Source organism: Osmerus eperlanus, chromosome 2 (genome assembly GCF_963692335.1).
Source record: "Osmerus eperlanus chromosome 2, fOsmEpe2.1, whole genome shotgun sequence".
NCBI classification, from domain to species: domain Eukaryota; kingdom Metazoa; phylum Chordata; class Actinopteri; order Osmeriformes; family Osmeridae; genus Osmerus; species Osmerus eperlanus.
In genome coordinates, this window is record NC_085019.1 from 18,112,990 (window position 1) to 18,128,772 (window position 15,783).

Consider the following 15,783-nt stretch of genomic DNA (forward strand, 5'->3'; position numbering starts at 1 on the left):
TAAAAATCGAGTTTTCATGTTACAGTCAACTTTTTCTCAGATTTGTGTACTCAACATTCTCAAGAGTCTTCATATGAACTAGTGATTGAATCAGAGTATCATTTTTTGGCCGGCGGATGTGTAAAGCATTATTTTAGCATTAGCAATAAATTCAATTTGCTTTATATCAATCATTTTTTGAGGTATGAAGTTGCCTTTGCACATGGTAACATGTTGTAGTGTCTTCCACGTGACATACCAAGTTTGGTGTTGATATCTCAAAGATTTGCTGAGATTTGACCAAACGTCTTGTTTGGTTGCTTTGTTGCAGATTTTGATTGGCTCTACCGGACAAACGGTTTTGAAAATCAGAAATCCCTACGATAACTTTTGTGAGGCTCAGTCTGGATATCATCTATGGCAATTTTGAAGAAAATTCGACCAAAAATGTAGGAGTAGGGAAAAAACGCGTTTCCTTAATCTTTATTGTACAGACAAATTCAATATGGCGGCCGTTATAGCTTCTTGAGGCTTTTTTATTCCTCATGAGAAATAAGGCATATGTAATGAATTTCAGAATTTTGGGACTTATGGCCTGCAAATGGCATCAATTTGAAAATTGACATATTGGGGCGTGGCCTGTAGCGCCACCTATTGTCTCACATGGCCCATGTTTGGTATGGTAGTTACTAATGGTCTGCAGTTTCAACATGCCAAATTTCACAACTTTTTACGGTACTGGTCTAGGGGCTGCCATTGACTCCCATGGGTAAAACATAATAATAATACCACCAATAACAATAGGGTTCTCCTACCGGAGGAACCCTAATAACAATAGGGTTCTCCTACCGGAGGAACCCTAATAATAAAACTAACAATAACAATAGGTTTCCTCCTTACGGAGGAATCCTAATAATACTAACAATAACAATAGGTGCCTCGCAGCTTCGCTGCTTGGCCCCTAATAAGAAAAGGTAGAAACACTTAAGTGGCTTCGCCGCTTCGCGGCTTGGCCACCAATTACACATGTAAACGGAGTAATCGTATTATTGGCATAAACCGACAATTGCTAGTAATCGGGTTTCTCATGGTCAAGTAAACGCACTCAGTGGCGTAGTAGAATAAAACAGTTCCATTAGCAATAGTAGTAAAAGAGATATTAGCAGCACCTGCAGAGTCAACTCTTGTAAATTGTATTAGGTTGAAATACTATCAAACTCTGTCTTGTGACTCCCCAGCTAACAGTTACGTTGCCCTCACGTTGCCGCAACGTCATTTGATGACCAAACATACGTTGCCGCAACGTCTTTGTCGACGTTGCGGCAACGTGGGAAGTGAAAGACGCCATGAGGTAACGGCAACGTCACCAAATCACGTTATTTTCCGACGTTGCCAGTAACCGTGACCTCCTAGCAACATTGTTTTGTGACGTTGCCAGTCCGTAACCACGACCTCCTAGCAACGTAATTTTGTGACGTTGCCAGTCCATAACTGCAACGTTAATTAAGTAACCTATATTTCTCAATTCTACTGCTTATATTGGGGCGGTTCATATGCAGACCTCATTTGCCCAAAATGCTACTTGTTCTTGTATAATAGGCTATGTAGCATAGTCACCGACAAACCACGTGCCATCACACCTTTCCCCTACCCCCGACAAGGAGAAAGGGGGTTTCCCCCCTTGTCCTTATCTCCCAGAGCAGGAGCCTCAAAGCTTCTGGCCCAGAATGGGGTCAGAAACAGAGACCACATGGCCTCAGTATCAGACAAACGATTTATAAGGAAGAACTTTCTTATGTGGATTTACAAACATATTCTCAAGGACTACATGGCTCATGGACACAATTTCTCACAATTAAACTGAGGTGAACGCGTCACTCTCTAACCTATTCCTCTCAACCTGCACACTCACTGGACCACCACTGGAACTTAAACGAAAGATTCCTTTGCTCTAACCGTTTGACAACGACGAACGGAACTTTGACTCTTCTTCTTCAAACTGACAACAGTAACTGCAATATTGCTACATTTCTTACTTGTGAACATTGGCATATTGTGATTTAATTTGTTACGATTGATTTTAGTTTGCAAATGATTTAACCTAACTTTCGTTAGGATTAGTTAACATACTCTCCCATTGTTGCACAGAAGCCTATCTCTCTCTCTCCCTTCCCCCTCCCCACGCGCTCTCAACCTACCATCTTGTACCAACCCTCATATCATAGTTTAGGACAGTTCAACTCAACTCACCTTCAACTAACCTATAACTTCTCTGGTATTTGTTCTTTGTAATTACATTTCTTTAATTATAATACGGGTGGATGAAATCAAGCATTCTGATTGGTTGAGAGGGAGTTCCGGGGTGTGCATTATTGAGCGATAAAGTACTGTGCGCCTTTTTACATTTACCTTAAAAGGGAGTTCCATATTAGTGCGCACTCAAAAAGTAACTGTACACCTGTTTACAATTAAGCTGAGGAGCGTTCCATATTGGTGCATTATCAAAATAACGCGACCGTTATTAGTTGTCATTTTAAGCTTGACAGTAATCACATCAACAACATGTTTCATGTTAACTTCGATCTTTTGGGGGGGATGACTTTTGATCAATGGTTAGCCGAAGAGGATGATTCAGGTGGGCGTCATGCTCTTATAGACAAAAAAGAAATTGAGGTCTTTGAAATGTTGCGCAACGAAAGAAACACTGTTTGCCAAACGAAGTTAACTATCTAAATCAATATAACCAAATCTTAACAACAGCCTTATTCTATCGAGTAACTCGTAACTATAGTATAGCCTATACCCAGTGTCTACATTTGAATGATTTAGAATGTTTAGGCCTAATGTTTAAATTAAATATTATTTTATTGAAAGTGTCCCATTGTCATTGTTGTTATTTTAAAGGCATGAGAATGAATGAGATGGTGCGAGATCTAGCTAGGCTAACAAATGTGAAGTTCACAATGCTGTTTGTCCGTTGCATAGCAACAGCCACACGTACGGGACTATTTTCTCTCGGCTACTGAAATGGATACACAACGTTTGTTGGCTATAACTATTTTGTGCTGAAAGACAGCTTACTATTTATTTACTATTTATAATTTCGCTGGTAACCGTATTATAAAAGCAATAAGGTACGAGAGGCAGTACATTATCGTCAATAAAGTACGTGTTCCAGGGTGTTGTTAGCAACAACACCAGCCTCTCGCTGGTTCTCCTCCAATGTCTCCATCTTCCGGAGCATAACCTGTAATGTGTCTATCATTAAAGACAAGTAAAACAAGTTTACAAGAGTTAGCATGATTGGCATACACTGTGGTTCTTCTAGATTAGCTGTAACATTGATGTAAAAAACAAATGTTACCTTGAATGGTTGTATACAAAGCATATATTTTTTTGAGTGTCTTATATTTGCACTTGCCTGGCTGCCAGCTGTTTTCCTGGGCCCCCAATGGGTTCACCTCCACCAGACCAGAGTTGACATCTAGGGGTATGGAATCTGGTGATGCAAAAGTTTTAAGTCATGCTTTTGCTTCAAAACATAGCCTTTAGGGTTGCCATGGCTCATACAATTATTGTCACTGTTTTAAACGGTCATTCATTACTTTACCATCATTTCCCAGGGACACAGTGCTAGGCCGTGTGACGGTGGTAGGATAATCTGTACAGAAATGAAATGAATGTAGTTTATGTACATAGTTTTAGCATAGTTTTAGCATATTGATATTAAAGGAGTAGCATTGCACATATGTGATCGTTCGAAAGCAGGGCCCCACATCGTAGCGTCGCACATGTGTGATTCTGAACATTCCAACCGACTATTTTCCGATAGACAAAAACTATATGACAAACGCTATAGTATGGCTTCAAAATTTACAATTAGTAGGCTAACAAGTAACACTAGCAGGTAGTAGCATTGCTACGAGTATTATGCTAGGTTGCTAGGTAACGGAAGCTAATTAAAGCTACCTAGCTGCCGTTTTGGAAAAATAACTGGTGGAAGCGTCGGAAATATTTAGAACTCATGCATCTAAAGGTTAAAACGAATAAACTTATCCAAAAACAGATGTCATGTACAAATTGGAAAAATTAGTGACATGATACTTTTATAGACGCCATTGCTGTGCATGCCATTACCGACTGTGATTAAAACGTGATCAGCCACGCTAGCTCCACAGTCTTTTCCGGGCTAAATAAACTATTTTGTTTTTTTTAACAGTTCTGAACGTTTATTTTCACTGATTCTTTTGTGGGTGATTTGTGAGACGCTAAACTTTGATAACATGTAGGCCTATGCATTTTCAGTATTTCAACATAACTTTCTGGAGGGTTTAACCTCTACTGTACTGTAGCTAGCGAAATCCTAACGTAAACAATGTGAATCTGATAGCACATAAACAGGCTAAATAGCCTAAATTTCAAACATATACGTATTAGCATGCCCCATCCAATTTCTGAAAATATGTTTATATATTTAAAACTATTTCTGTAAAGAAACTCACCTTTGAAGTAGCTAATTTCCAGTTGAAATCCAATGCGTACAAGACGGTGTTGAACCCCTGCAAAATCTCTTCTGAAACCCCAGTTTCAGCGATGCGTTGAAATGGGCATGCGCAAAGTTGTTGCTCAGGGGCAGACTGAGGGGCAGGTTTGCTAAGGAAGAATTGTAATTCTGTGATGACTTGTCTTTGGAAATGAAACTTTTAAGAGTCGCTTACCTTTTGGTCACATTTAACAATTTTGTATCACAAAAATTATTGGAGCACAAATTTGCATTGTGTGTCATACAGCTTTGGTGTGCTATACAAATAATGTTTGCTTAATCATGTTACACATCACACATTGATTGCTTTTGTACATGTTTATAGTAAAGAATGAAAGACTAAATTATATTCCAAATTCAGTCTTTTATTTATTAAAGCTATGTTTCTGCATATGAGAAAATTGATGACCAATGACATGCTGGGGCTGAGCTGCACATGAATTACATGCATTGTCTACATTTATACGTGCTGGGTGCAACATTTAATATTGTGTGTGATTGAAATTCATGTAGACTATACATTGCAAAGGTGTCAGAACTGAGAGCAGTCCAGTGTGATCTCTCCATCTCTGGATAAACCACTATATTGCACTCGAGATCCGTTGTCCTGCGACCAAAGAGCGACTTAACCGCAACTTAACCCATGGTACCAAAATTAATGTATCCAGCCGACCAAGGTACGACGTTGCGGCAACGTTGTCCACGGGTCTAAAAATAAGGTAACCAGCCGACCAAGGTACGACGTTGCGGCAACGTTGTCCATGGGACCAAAAAATAACGTAACCAGCCGACCAAGGTACAACGTCGCGGCAACGTTGCCCACGGGTCTAAAAATAACGTAACCAGCCGACCAAGGTACGACGTTGCGGCAACGTTGTCCATGGGACCAAAAAATAACGTAACCAGCCGACCAAGGTACGACGTTGCGGCAACGTTGCCCACGGGTCTAAAAATAACGTAACCAGCCGACCAAGGTACAACGTCGCGGCAACGTTGTCCAGGGGACCAAAAAATAACGTAACCAGCCGACCAAGGTACGACGTCGTGGCAACGTTGTCCATGGGACCAACTGGCAACATTCCCTTTATAACGTTGCTACGACGTTGCCACAACGTTGCCAGAAGGTAGCGTCGCGGGTTACCAACTAAGCACTTACTGGCAACGTTGCCGCAACGTCATGTGTTAGCTGGGTATATCATCAGACGTCAAAAACTGGAAATACAGTTATAAACTCCGGCGCAATTGCTACTCTACGTCCTCGTTATCAGTCCAAACTTTAATACTGTTCATAACAAAACGCTTTTTCAAATTGTATCTCGACTCCGGGGTATCACTGGCACAGTTGATGGCAGCAGCAATATGCTGCAACTCGCAGTTTTTATTGGTGATCCACCGCGGCCACCAAATAATGTGGTTTTCGAGCCTCCACCTCGCTTACAAGTAGGCCTAAGAGTGTCTGAGAAGATACTTTCTAGTGCGCACCAGATTTTTTTTCTTTTTTTCATGTCCCTTTAGGGGCTCCGTATATTTGCACTGGGGGAAATGTGGTGTAAATTGTTATCTTGTAACTACATATTGTAAATATTAATATAGGTAAAACCAATAAATACCAATGGTGCAGTTTACACGAGATGCGCCGCGGCGCGTTTCAGAAGCGTCCCAGACGCGGGTCTGGGCATTTGTCTGCGCAGATTTACTGAAAGGTTCCAGACTAAAAATAGTGTAGGCCTACGTATTTGCGAATTAGATTGGCGATTACAGAGTAGGAAAAACTAGACAAGCCACTGCAAATCGACAGAACCCTGGTGTAGGCATTATACTTTACAAGAACGTACAGATCTTATTCGTTGACCTACATCCTATTTATCGATCTGAGGAGTCCTATTGGTCGAAAGACGTCTGTTGTGCCGACTTCCTAGGCTGTCTTTGATAAACAAACCTAAAATGAGTTAGCTAAGTAGGCTACTCCCGTAGCTAGCTCGTCCTTAAATCCATCTGCTGAGTAAAACGGCTAGAGTTAAACGTATTCTACGTCAAGTGTGAGAGAAAGAACCCGCGTGCGGACAACCAGGCATTGAAAAACTGCTGCTACAGCTGCGTGCAACCACGATTCTTTGGATCTTTGCTACGTAGGTGGATGGCCACGAACCTCAACATTATTGTTTTTTTGTGACAGTGAACTTATGCATCTTAGTTGACCTGCCAAATGGTTGCTTGCTCGTCATAGCTCCGATATTAAAAGGTCCTTGTATCGAAAATCTTTTCCCATAGGTAAGTGGATTTGACACCGAACGCTACAGTAAACTGCCAGCTAGCTAAACTAGCCAGCCTCGACACGGTAGTTAGCTAGTTGTTTAAGATTGATAGCTGCATATAAAGAGATAGCTAACGTTATCTAACGATATCATCAATCAGGTATGTAGTGCAGGCCTACTTGAAATGCGTTGTGAAAGGGACTATGCTGAGAAATGGTGTCACGAGCCAAATCCTTTTGCTGAATGTTGATGTGATGTACGCGCACACCATGTTTGTTTTTTTGTTGTTATTTTTACACACCATGTCTGTTGTCATCAAATAGTTGATGTTGACGACAAACATGGTCGTTGTTGATTGTTCATTTGAGTCCAATCCATTATTTAACATGTCCAGCTATGTTGCAAATGTACAAGGAGGCACACAATACAATATCGTTTGCATACTATCTTTCTAGCTCATGTGGATGTTACGTAGTTTTATTTTGTGTAGACTATAAACTCCGCTTCGATCCCACTGTCTCTGAAAAGAGGCATGAAGTGCTCCAGGAATTTTCTAGTACCTGAGTTTAGACCCAATTGGGTCAGTGTACAGTCTTTTCGCAACGTGTACATGCTAATTTGGCCCCAGATCAAATCTCAAATGTTCGCTTCGACCTGTTTTTTAAATGTATTGTTTTGCCACTCCCAGTTAATAATAGTTTTTCTGCCAACGACTCATCTCGGCTTTACTCACCTAAACTGTGTGCCAGATTGAAAACAAAATCGAACATCAGTTCAAAGCATTACATCTGCAATGCCTCGTTTTTTTTCATTCTCCCCACAGACATGGTGAAACTCACTAAGGCAAAGACGTTCCAGGCTTACCTAGACTCCTGTCATCGAAGGTACAGCTGCGTCCACTGTCGCGCACATCTGGCCAACCACGATGACCTCATCTCTAAAGTGAGCTGGAGTTTATTGGATAGTGGAGCCGAATCAAAAAGTGAAATCATTGACACAATTTCACTCAAGCCAACATGTTTGGATTGGGATGGCCTTTAATATCCAACTGAGATTGCCTGAGTTATCATTGCCTAGCTTTAAATGACCATGTCTGTTGTGCACCAACAGTCCCTCCATCTCTTACTTGTTTACATATATCCCTCCTCTTCCATCAAGATATATTTTATTTTAGTTTGTACACATGGTTGTGAGGTGCACAAGCTTGTTGGTGGTCTAGTTGCTTAAATTGTCCTGTGCTAGTCTTTCCAGGGTAGCCAGGGGCGAGCTTACCTCTTCAACTCTGTGTGAGTATCTTATCTTGTATATTCCCTTTACGCTCCCTCTGCATCCATATGGCTAACATTCAAGATGGCTATCACAATACTCCTCATTGAAGCTTCAATGCAATATACACCTTATGTTCTGCCAGGGTATAAAAAAGGTAATCAAGTCCTTATCAGGGTTCTACAGTGCGAGTATTTTTAACTCTCATTTTCCCCTAAAAATAGATTTGTGCAAACAAATTATTTTACAAGCACAGTGTGCGACTAAAGATGAAAAACTACAGTAATCTATTTACCCCCTGTTTAAAAACTACAAGTCCCACATTTCACAAGCGGTATGCGCCAACACAGTAGAGTTTTATGTGATCATGCAGTTCAGTCAGAAAGAGAAAGGTGAACAACCTGTGAACAAAGCTGGAAAAAAGTATCGTTATAGGCCATTGGCGGAGCAGGGGGGTGGCTTCTAGGGCTTAACCCTCGTGCTGCCTTCGGGTCACATGACCCAAAGGTTCATAACGAACCATCGTTGTGTTTACCCAATTTTACCCAATACAAAAACAAATTAAAATAATTTTCTTTTAACCTTTGCAATGTGGGGGGTCTGAGACAGCCTAGCTGTTAAAAGAAAATGCTTCACTTTGTCTTTGTATGCGGTAAATCTGTCGCAATACGAAGGTGGGTCACAATGACTGATGGGTCAGAATGACCCGAAGATAACACAAGGGTTAAGTCCCGAATGTTTTCTCAAAAGCACCAAATCTGTTAGATTAAAATAACTTTGGGTTGTCATTTTCGGCGCGCGCAGTCTACACACCCTCACGGTCACTGTAATTTTAGTGTTATAGTTCACAACATTGCAATAATTTTTTGGGGAAATATAATTCACAATTTATGAAACAGAGCAGGCTATCTGGATATGATAATAATTAATAGGGCTGTCCCCACTCAGTCGACTAGTCGATTTTCTGGTCGATATGCTCTTGGTCGACTAAGTTTTTTTTTTTTTGTCAAGCTGCCGTATGGCAGTGTGAGATACGATTCCCGCTTGTGTCACCATTGCTGAATTAAAGAAATGTTCTACAGAAATTGTAGATTATATTATTCAAGACAATTAAAGCAACTCTACAAATATATAATTTCAAATAAAAGGTGTTACTGTTTTCCCTTTTGTTTAATCTGAGCTTTGTTTGGATTTTTTTTGCACACGGCACAAGCACAATTGGCTGCCGAACTACTAACTCTGCCATAGCCTACTTTGTCGGTTTTATTTGGCAAAATGGCAAAGAAATCTGTGGTATGGCAGCATTTCATTAAAGTACATTTACAAAGTACCGGGTGACTCGAAAAACGTTGAAAGCAAACTCTGCCAGCAACGGTTTATTTTTCATAGTTCGAAGCGAATATGGTGTAGCCTACCAACTGAAAAATGTAAGTTGGCCTACCTCGCTCATGCTAACGCGCTGGGTTGAAAAATGAATATGCCTATTATAAGAATCAGATCCAAATCGAATGACATTATCTTCTCCGGCCAAGACAACAAAATATTTCTCTGTTGCACCGTTCCCCACTCTGCTTCTACGTAAGTTCGCATGCTGCACATTTTCAGGCAGTGATCAGCGCGCTCGGATGATTTGCATGTTAACCCTTGTGTTATCTTCGGGTCATTCTGACCCATCAGTCATTGTGACCCACCGTCGTATTGCGACAACTTTACCGCATACAAAAACAAAGTGACGCATTTTCTTTTAACCATTGGGCTGTCTCAGACCCCCCACATTGCGAAGGTTAAAAGAAAATTATTTTTATTTGTTTTTGTATTGGGTAAAATTGGGTAAACACAACGATGGTTCGTTATGAACCTTTGGGTCATGTGACCCGAAGGCAGCACGAGGGTTAAAGATCCTGTAAAGTGGAATTGAAAACGAGTTTTAAGTTCACCACACCACAGAAGAATGTGTTATTAACTACCCATCCAAATTCGAATAAAAAAAACTGACAAGTATGTTAAATTAGGCATTGAAATCGTGAGAAAATCGGCACTCTTCTCTACTTGAGACTGGGGGGGCGTGTCGCCTGAAGGAGCTGAAGCTCCGCTCCTCGCTGCCTACCTACGACCCAGATAATGGACGTTACGTCAAGCCGAAGAAAACGGTATAGAATTATAATGTATTTGTTCAATGAGTGAAACATACAGATGCATATAAATGAAATGTTCCCCTGAGCTGTAACACAGGAGTAAAATTGGACACCAGAGACCGCAGACAGTGAGCTCTCCAACTACTTCTAGCACATTAGCTACCATTTCACCAAAATACCATCATTCTACATCTAGGAGCCTAATATCAAGTTAGCGGTTTGCGCTAACTCATAGCAGAGATACCTCTGGAAAAGTTATCTAGTATAATTATAACAAGCACACAGAACTGAGTTATGAACTGCTGGCGGCGGGGGATGGTCCAGGTGCGACCGGAGGAGGAACGGCCGGGAGGGCGATGCTCGGTACGGCTCCGCGCTGCAAGAGAAGCTCATTTCACACGTATATAATGTACTGAGAAGCAAATCATGGAATTTGCTTTACAGGATCTTTAAACAAACAATATTTTTAATTTGTAGTACATTGTAAAAGATAATAAATTATAACCAATCAGGCATTTTGTATTATATCAGCATTCGGTAACAACAGGAATGGTGACAAAAGGCTTATTATTAGTAATAGCTTTTTTTATAGTGGCTGAATCTGGAATGTCCAGCAGCTACATTGAGTCAGATCGGGAAAATGTTTGTACCTTTATGTTTGTCTAGTTGTCAATCTCCCTTCTTACGTATGTATTTCTTTCATATTATCTCCTAAAACAGTGAGGTAAAACATCGCACAAAATGGTTTGATGAAAAACATTGTGACATTTTATAGGAAGAAAAAAAACGTTTCAAATTTCGATTACTCGATTTTCAGAAGTGTTAAGTCGAGTCTTGGTCGACCAAAGAAAATCTTAGTTGCCATAATAGTTAACATTAAATGCCACACTGTAGGTAAGTGTAAACTGTAGCTGGTGTTTTAGTCAGAGCTAGCTTGCTAGCTAACCATTGCAAAGTTGGCTAGGTTTGAGCCATGACTCCCCCACTGAATTGCATAGTAAACAAACCAGACATGTAACAAACTTACAAATTCATGTCTGACTGCACAGAATAACAATATTAGTCCAATGTAATGTTTATGTTAAATAAAGCAAACAAAACTAATGCCAAACTAAATTCTAAAGTTGGCATGGGTTAATGTGTGATTTTGGTGGTAGGTTATGTGCTGTTCCACAAAGCCATATGCCAAAACCTGTAATTTAGCAATTGCGGTAAGACGATTTAGGATGACAGAAATTGCTGTCTAAACACGGCCGTTTCAAACGTCTTAAGACGTTTGGACCATCTATGCTTTCAATTGGTTGGCGTCTTATCTTTCCATATTCCAGACAGATGTGTCCCTTAGTACACGCATACACACTCACACACACAGTATAAAAACGTATGTAATTAATTGTTTGTAAAACAGTTATATTTTTCACTGTGCTCCTAAATTTCGTAGTGTGTTCCTACATTTTTTCATTTAGAAGTACATGTACTCCTTGGTAAAAAGGTTAGCGTAGAACCCTGCCTATCCTGACTAGGCCATTGTTTACATCAGTAAAACAAAAATCACATGTCTATAAACAAATCATATTTATGGTTACATTTAAGAATGCTTGATTTATAGGGGTGGGAATTTTGGTACCTCACGATTCGATTGTTGGGGTCACAGTTCGATTAAAAATCGATTCACGATTTTTCATTTAATTTTTTATCAAATTTCGATTCAATATATACTTACATTTGACTCCAGTTTGCTGTTTAGTGTTACTTGTTTCTATTTGACTGTGATAGGCAGTTAAGCGTTCCCACTGCATCAAAACCTTGAAATTTATAATTTTTCTTGCAGTTTAGTAAACTCATTGTAAAAAAAAAAAAAAAAACAACAATTGTGAATCAATATGAATCGCTAGAAGACTGAATCGCGATTCAAATTCGAATCGATTTTCCCCCCACCCCTATTGATTTAGTATGTCAGTGATCTATGTGGGGTAAAGTTCACTTCTCTGACTAGATAAAACATGAGCCTATGCCTATGTTGTTTTTTCAGGGTGAACGTGGGCTGTGGCCCTGCCGAGGAGAGGCTGCTGCTCACAGGGCTCCATGCGGTGGCAGACATCTATTGCGAGAACTGCCACACCACCCTTGGCTGGAAATACGTATGCCTGACCACACATACTTTTGTACACTGTTATTGTCCATTAAGCAGCTTGCCCCAACAAACTCCAACAAATCCCAACATTCTAAAGTTGGCAGTTGTTGGTGACTGTCTTTAGAATGTCCAGAAAACCAATGCCAGCTCCACACTGCTCAGACAGTAACACACTTTTTTCAGCGAGCTAATTACTTTTTCTGTGTGTTGTAGTATCATTTTAAGATCAACGTCATTCTGCGTTATTTATTGTGTGATAATAATATTTAACTCACAAAATAAAATTATAACTATTAAAATTATAATTATTGAAATTAACAGATTGTTTTAGACACAGAGCAATCATTCTGTCATACCCTATGACCCGATTTTCACGTTGCACGCGTAAACGTTGACGTTACCAGACGGTTGAAGGAGAAAGCGAGCTAGTGCATGATAGTTTCAAGTTAATATCAACAATGCATCGGTTTTTGCTACCTAAATGTCCACGTTTTGGAAGAACGATTAAGAAATGAGAGTGACGTAGAAGAAGAAGAAATGACATTAGCATGGACGCTCAGGATGGTCCGAGAAGACCAAAGCTCCAGAAATATCCACCTTGCATGTTTGGAGTCCAACAAAGGAGTTTTTGTAAAAGCTAGTTGGAACAGTTTGCGTGGTAACAGTTAGCTGTGTAACATTAATGAATGCTGTCTGATTTGTTGCGTGCATTGATTGCAGTGTCGCTGAAGCCTAGTTTTGGTTGATTAGCAACGAAGAGTTCCTTTTTTGCTGAAGATGTTAACTTTTTTCCTTTTCATTTTTTTGGAGCCGCCTTTTGGAGCCGCCAAAATTCTGAGACTCTTTAGCCTAGGACAAGCAGTCTGTCTGTGTGCTAGGTATACATAAGGTTCAATGTGATTATTGATGATTGTGAACTGAAATAATATATACCTTTTTAACGCATTTCTGACTTTTAGTTAATGCTATCTGCTATTCATTTCACTCTGTCTGACATGGTAAGCTAGTGGTCACCTGCAGACTCTAACATGCTGTATGCATTTTGTCAGTGACCGTCACAGACTGTGCGCGTCCGTCGGAAGTAGCCTAGATAATGATGCTAATAATAATACAATCGTTTTGTTTAGCGCTTTTCATGGACCCCCAAGACGCTTCAGAGAGCAAACATGTAAACAGATGATAGACATATGGTGGGGAGGTGTAGTAGAGAACCATGTGACACATAGGCTATCACCCTCATTTCATAGCACCCTCGCTAAAACGCTGAGCTCCCCAGAAAAAAATGTCTGGCGCTGCCACTGCAATACACTGATACTTGTAGCCTACTAGATCAGGGAGCAGTGACCATAGTCTGAATGAACAACCGTGTTAGCAACTAGTTAGATAGGTTATCTCTCCCTTGTACGTCATTTTGGATAAAAGCGTCTGCTAAATGACTAAATGTAAATAGGTTATCTTGTTAACAGATTAACATGGTAGAACTAGTTAGCTAGCTAGTCGCAATGTTTCTCATTGCGGCACTTTTGCTATCTCGGTTGGAGTATGCTGGGTTCTCTCTTCCCATCACTCCAGGAGTACATCTTCGTGTTCTTGGGTCCAGAAACCAGCCATTGTTGAGCCTAGTTGTCAAGGTAACGAGCTGTCAGAATGTTGGAGTTCATTGGAAATCGCTCTACATTGGTCAGACATTCAGCAACTTCACCCGATCCGACTGAACATGTTGAACTCTTCCGACAGTACCCGACAATGACCAACAAACACAAACTTCTGGCCCACACTGACCCGACTGTTGGTGTTTGTTGGCGTTTGTTGTAGAATGTTGGCGTTTGTCGGGGCAGTGTGCAAGCTGCTTTAGACTGCAGATTTGACAACAATAAAGGTCACAAAAGCATTTGTAAATGTTTAACCTTATAGTATTGGCTTTTAAACACTACATGCCTTCACACACTCTCTTTCCATCCTTTTCTTTCTGTCCCTTTGCAGGAGCAGGCATTTGAGTTGAGTCAGAAATACAAGGAGGGAAAGTTCATCATTGAGCTGTCCCACATGATCAAGGACAATGGGTGGGATTGAGAGGGGACGGGGGCGGATACTGTTTTCATGCACCCTCTGCTCTCCTCTCACCCCACAACTCCTCCCTTCTCAACCACCTCGCCTAAAGGGGTTTAACTGTAACCTTTTCACCTCACGTAAGCACCACCAGCGTGCTGCCCTGCCACTTCATACAGCTTTGCCAAGAATAGCATGTGGTGCGTGTATTTTAAATATAGCTTGTATACATACACACACATTTATTAAAAAAAACAAATCCCCCCCACTATTATAAGAGCACCGTATAATATTCCTCTGTTAGGAATAGAGTGTACAAGAACTGTTTTTTTGTTGTGTGTGTGTGTATGACCAAGAGAGAAAGGATTAGCATGTATACACAGGCGAGGGTGAGAGACTGTGTTGTGTAGCTTTTTCCAGCAGTCTCACTAAATAGTACTCGCTTCAGCTATAGTTTGTGGGGGATTTTAGTCTATTTCTCTCAAAAGGATATGCATTAAGTGTTGTCCCCCAGGGTAAAGACAAAAACATTATTTTTTTTAACTTCTAATCAGGTACGCCTTTTTAGGTTTTAGGGGAAGATAGCAGCGTGTCTTAAGCGTTTCATCCATACAAGGAATGCAAGTTCATTTTAAATGGTGTATCAAGTGCAATATGTATGAATGTGTGTCACTTTACAATGTCAGAAATAATGTTGGTCATAATCCTCAAAATGGTTAATTAGTTAGTTGTAAACATAAAAGCCTCCAATTCAAGTCTGCAAGTATGTGAGTACCATGCATGTCTGGGTGTATTCTGTGAATGCTGCCTGAGGGTATATGTTTTACCATGTGTGAGAGTGCACATTTGTGAGCTTACTGAGTGTATGTGTATGAAAAGATTATTATACTATTATCATTAGCGTGATAGTTATAATCAATGTGTTATTGAGATTTTCTTTCCTTTTTCTATTTTCTTTGCTTTGGAAATGAATTCTATAGCCTAACATTGAACAGAATGTACAGAAACATTTATTGGATCATGTTAGAGCATTGTGTAATATCAAGTTGATGGAAAATATCAATACTGTGTAGCAGATGATGATGACTTTATGTAAGCTTTTTTCATTAAAGTGTACTATTTTAACATGAACACGTACATTAAAGTGTGTGGTAAATGTATTCCAGATTCTACAAAAGTATTTATTTCTGGTAGTATGACATCAGTGTTTCCCACACATAGACTAATTCGGTGCGCCACAGACAGAATCAACACCGGCCGACACACAGTGTGTTTAGTTATTCTTTTTCAAATTGTGTTTACGCTATTTAAAACACGCAGCGTATTCGTTCAGCTGCATTTCCTTTCCCTGCTCTCCCTCCGTCTTTCGGTCACTCACGCGTCTCTCACTTACAGACACAGTCACATATGGAACGCCTATTG

At 40.2% G+C, this 15,783-nt stretch overlaps 1 protein-coding gene across 1 annotated transcript; it reads left to right on the forward strand.

The window, feature by feature from the left end:
* The first annotated feature begins 6,178 nt into the window (after positions 1-6,178).
* Positions 6,179-15,492, forward strand: ypel3 (yippee-like 3). Its single transcript, XM_062453987.1, has 5 exons — positions 6,179-6,793; positions 7,601-7,719; positions 8,020-8,063; positions 12,211-12,319; positions 14,296-15,492. Exons 2-5 carry the CDS (start codon positions 7,603-7,605, stop codon positions 14,383-14,385), a joined length of 360 nt encoding a protein of 119 aa, XP_062309971.1. The 5' UTR covers positions 6,179-6,793; positions 7,601-7,602; the 3' UTR covers positions 14,386-15,492.
* The last annotated feature ends 291 nt before the right edge of the window (positions 15,493-15,783 follow it).

Coding starts and splice junctions, on each gene's coding strand:
- ypel3 (XM_062453987.1), top strand. CDS start 7,603: ATGGTGAAACTCACTAAGGCAAAGACGTTCCAGGCTTACCTAGACTCC. Junction 8,064..12,210: donor GCTTACCTCTTCAACTCTGT/GTGAGTATCTTA, acceptor TTGTTTTTTCAG/GGTGAACGTGGGCTGTGGCC. Junction 12,320..14,295: donor CCACCCTTGGCTGGAAATAC/GTATGCCTGACC, acceptor GTCCCTTTGCAG/GAGCAGGCATTTGAGTTGAG.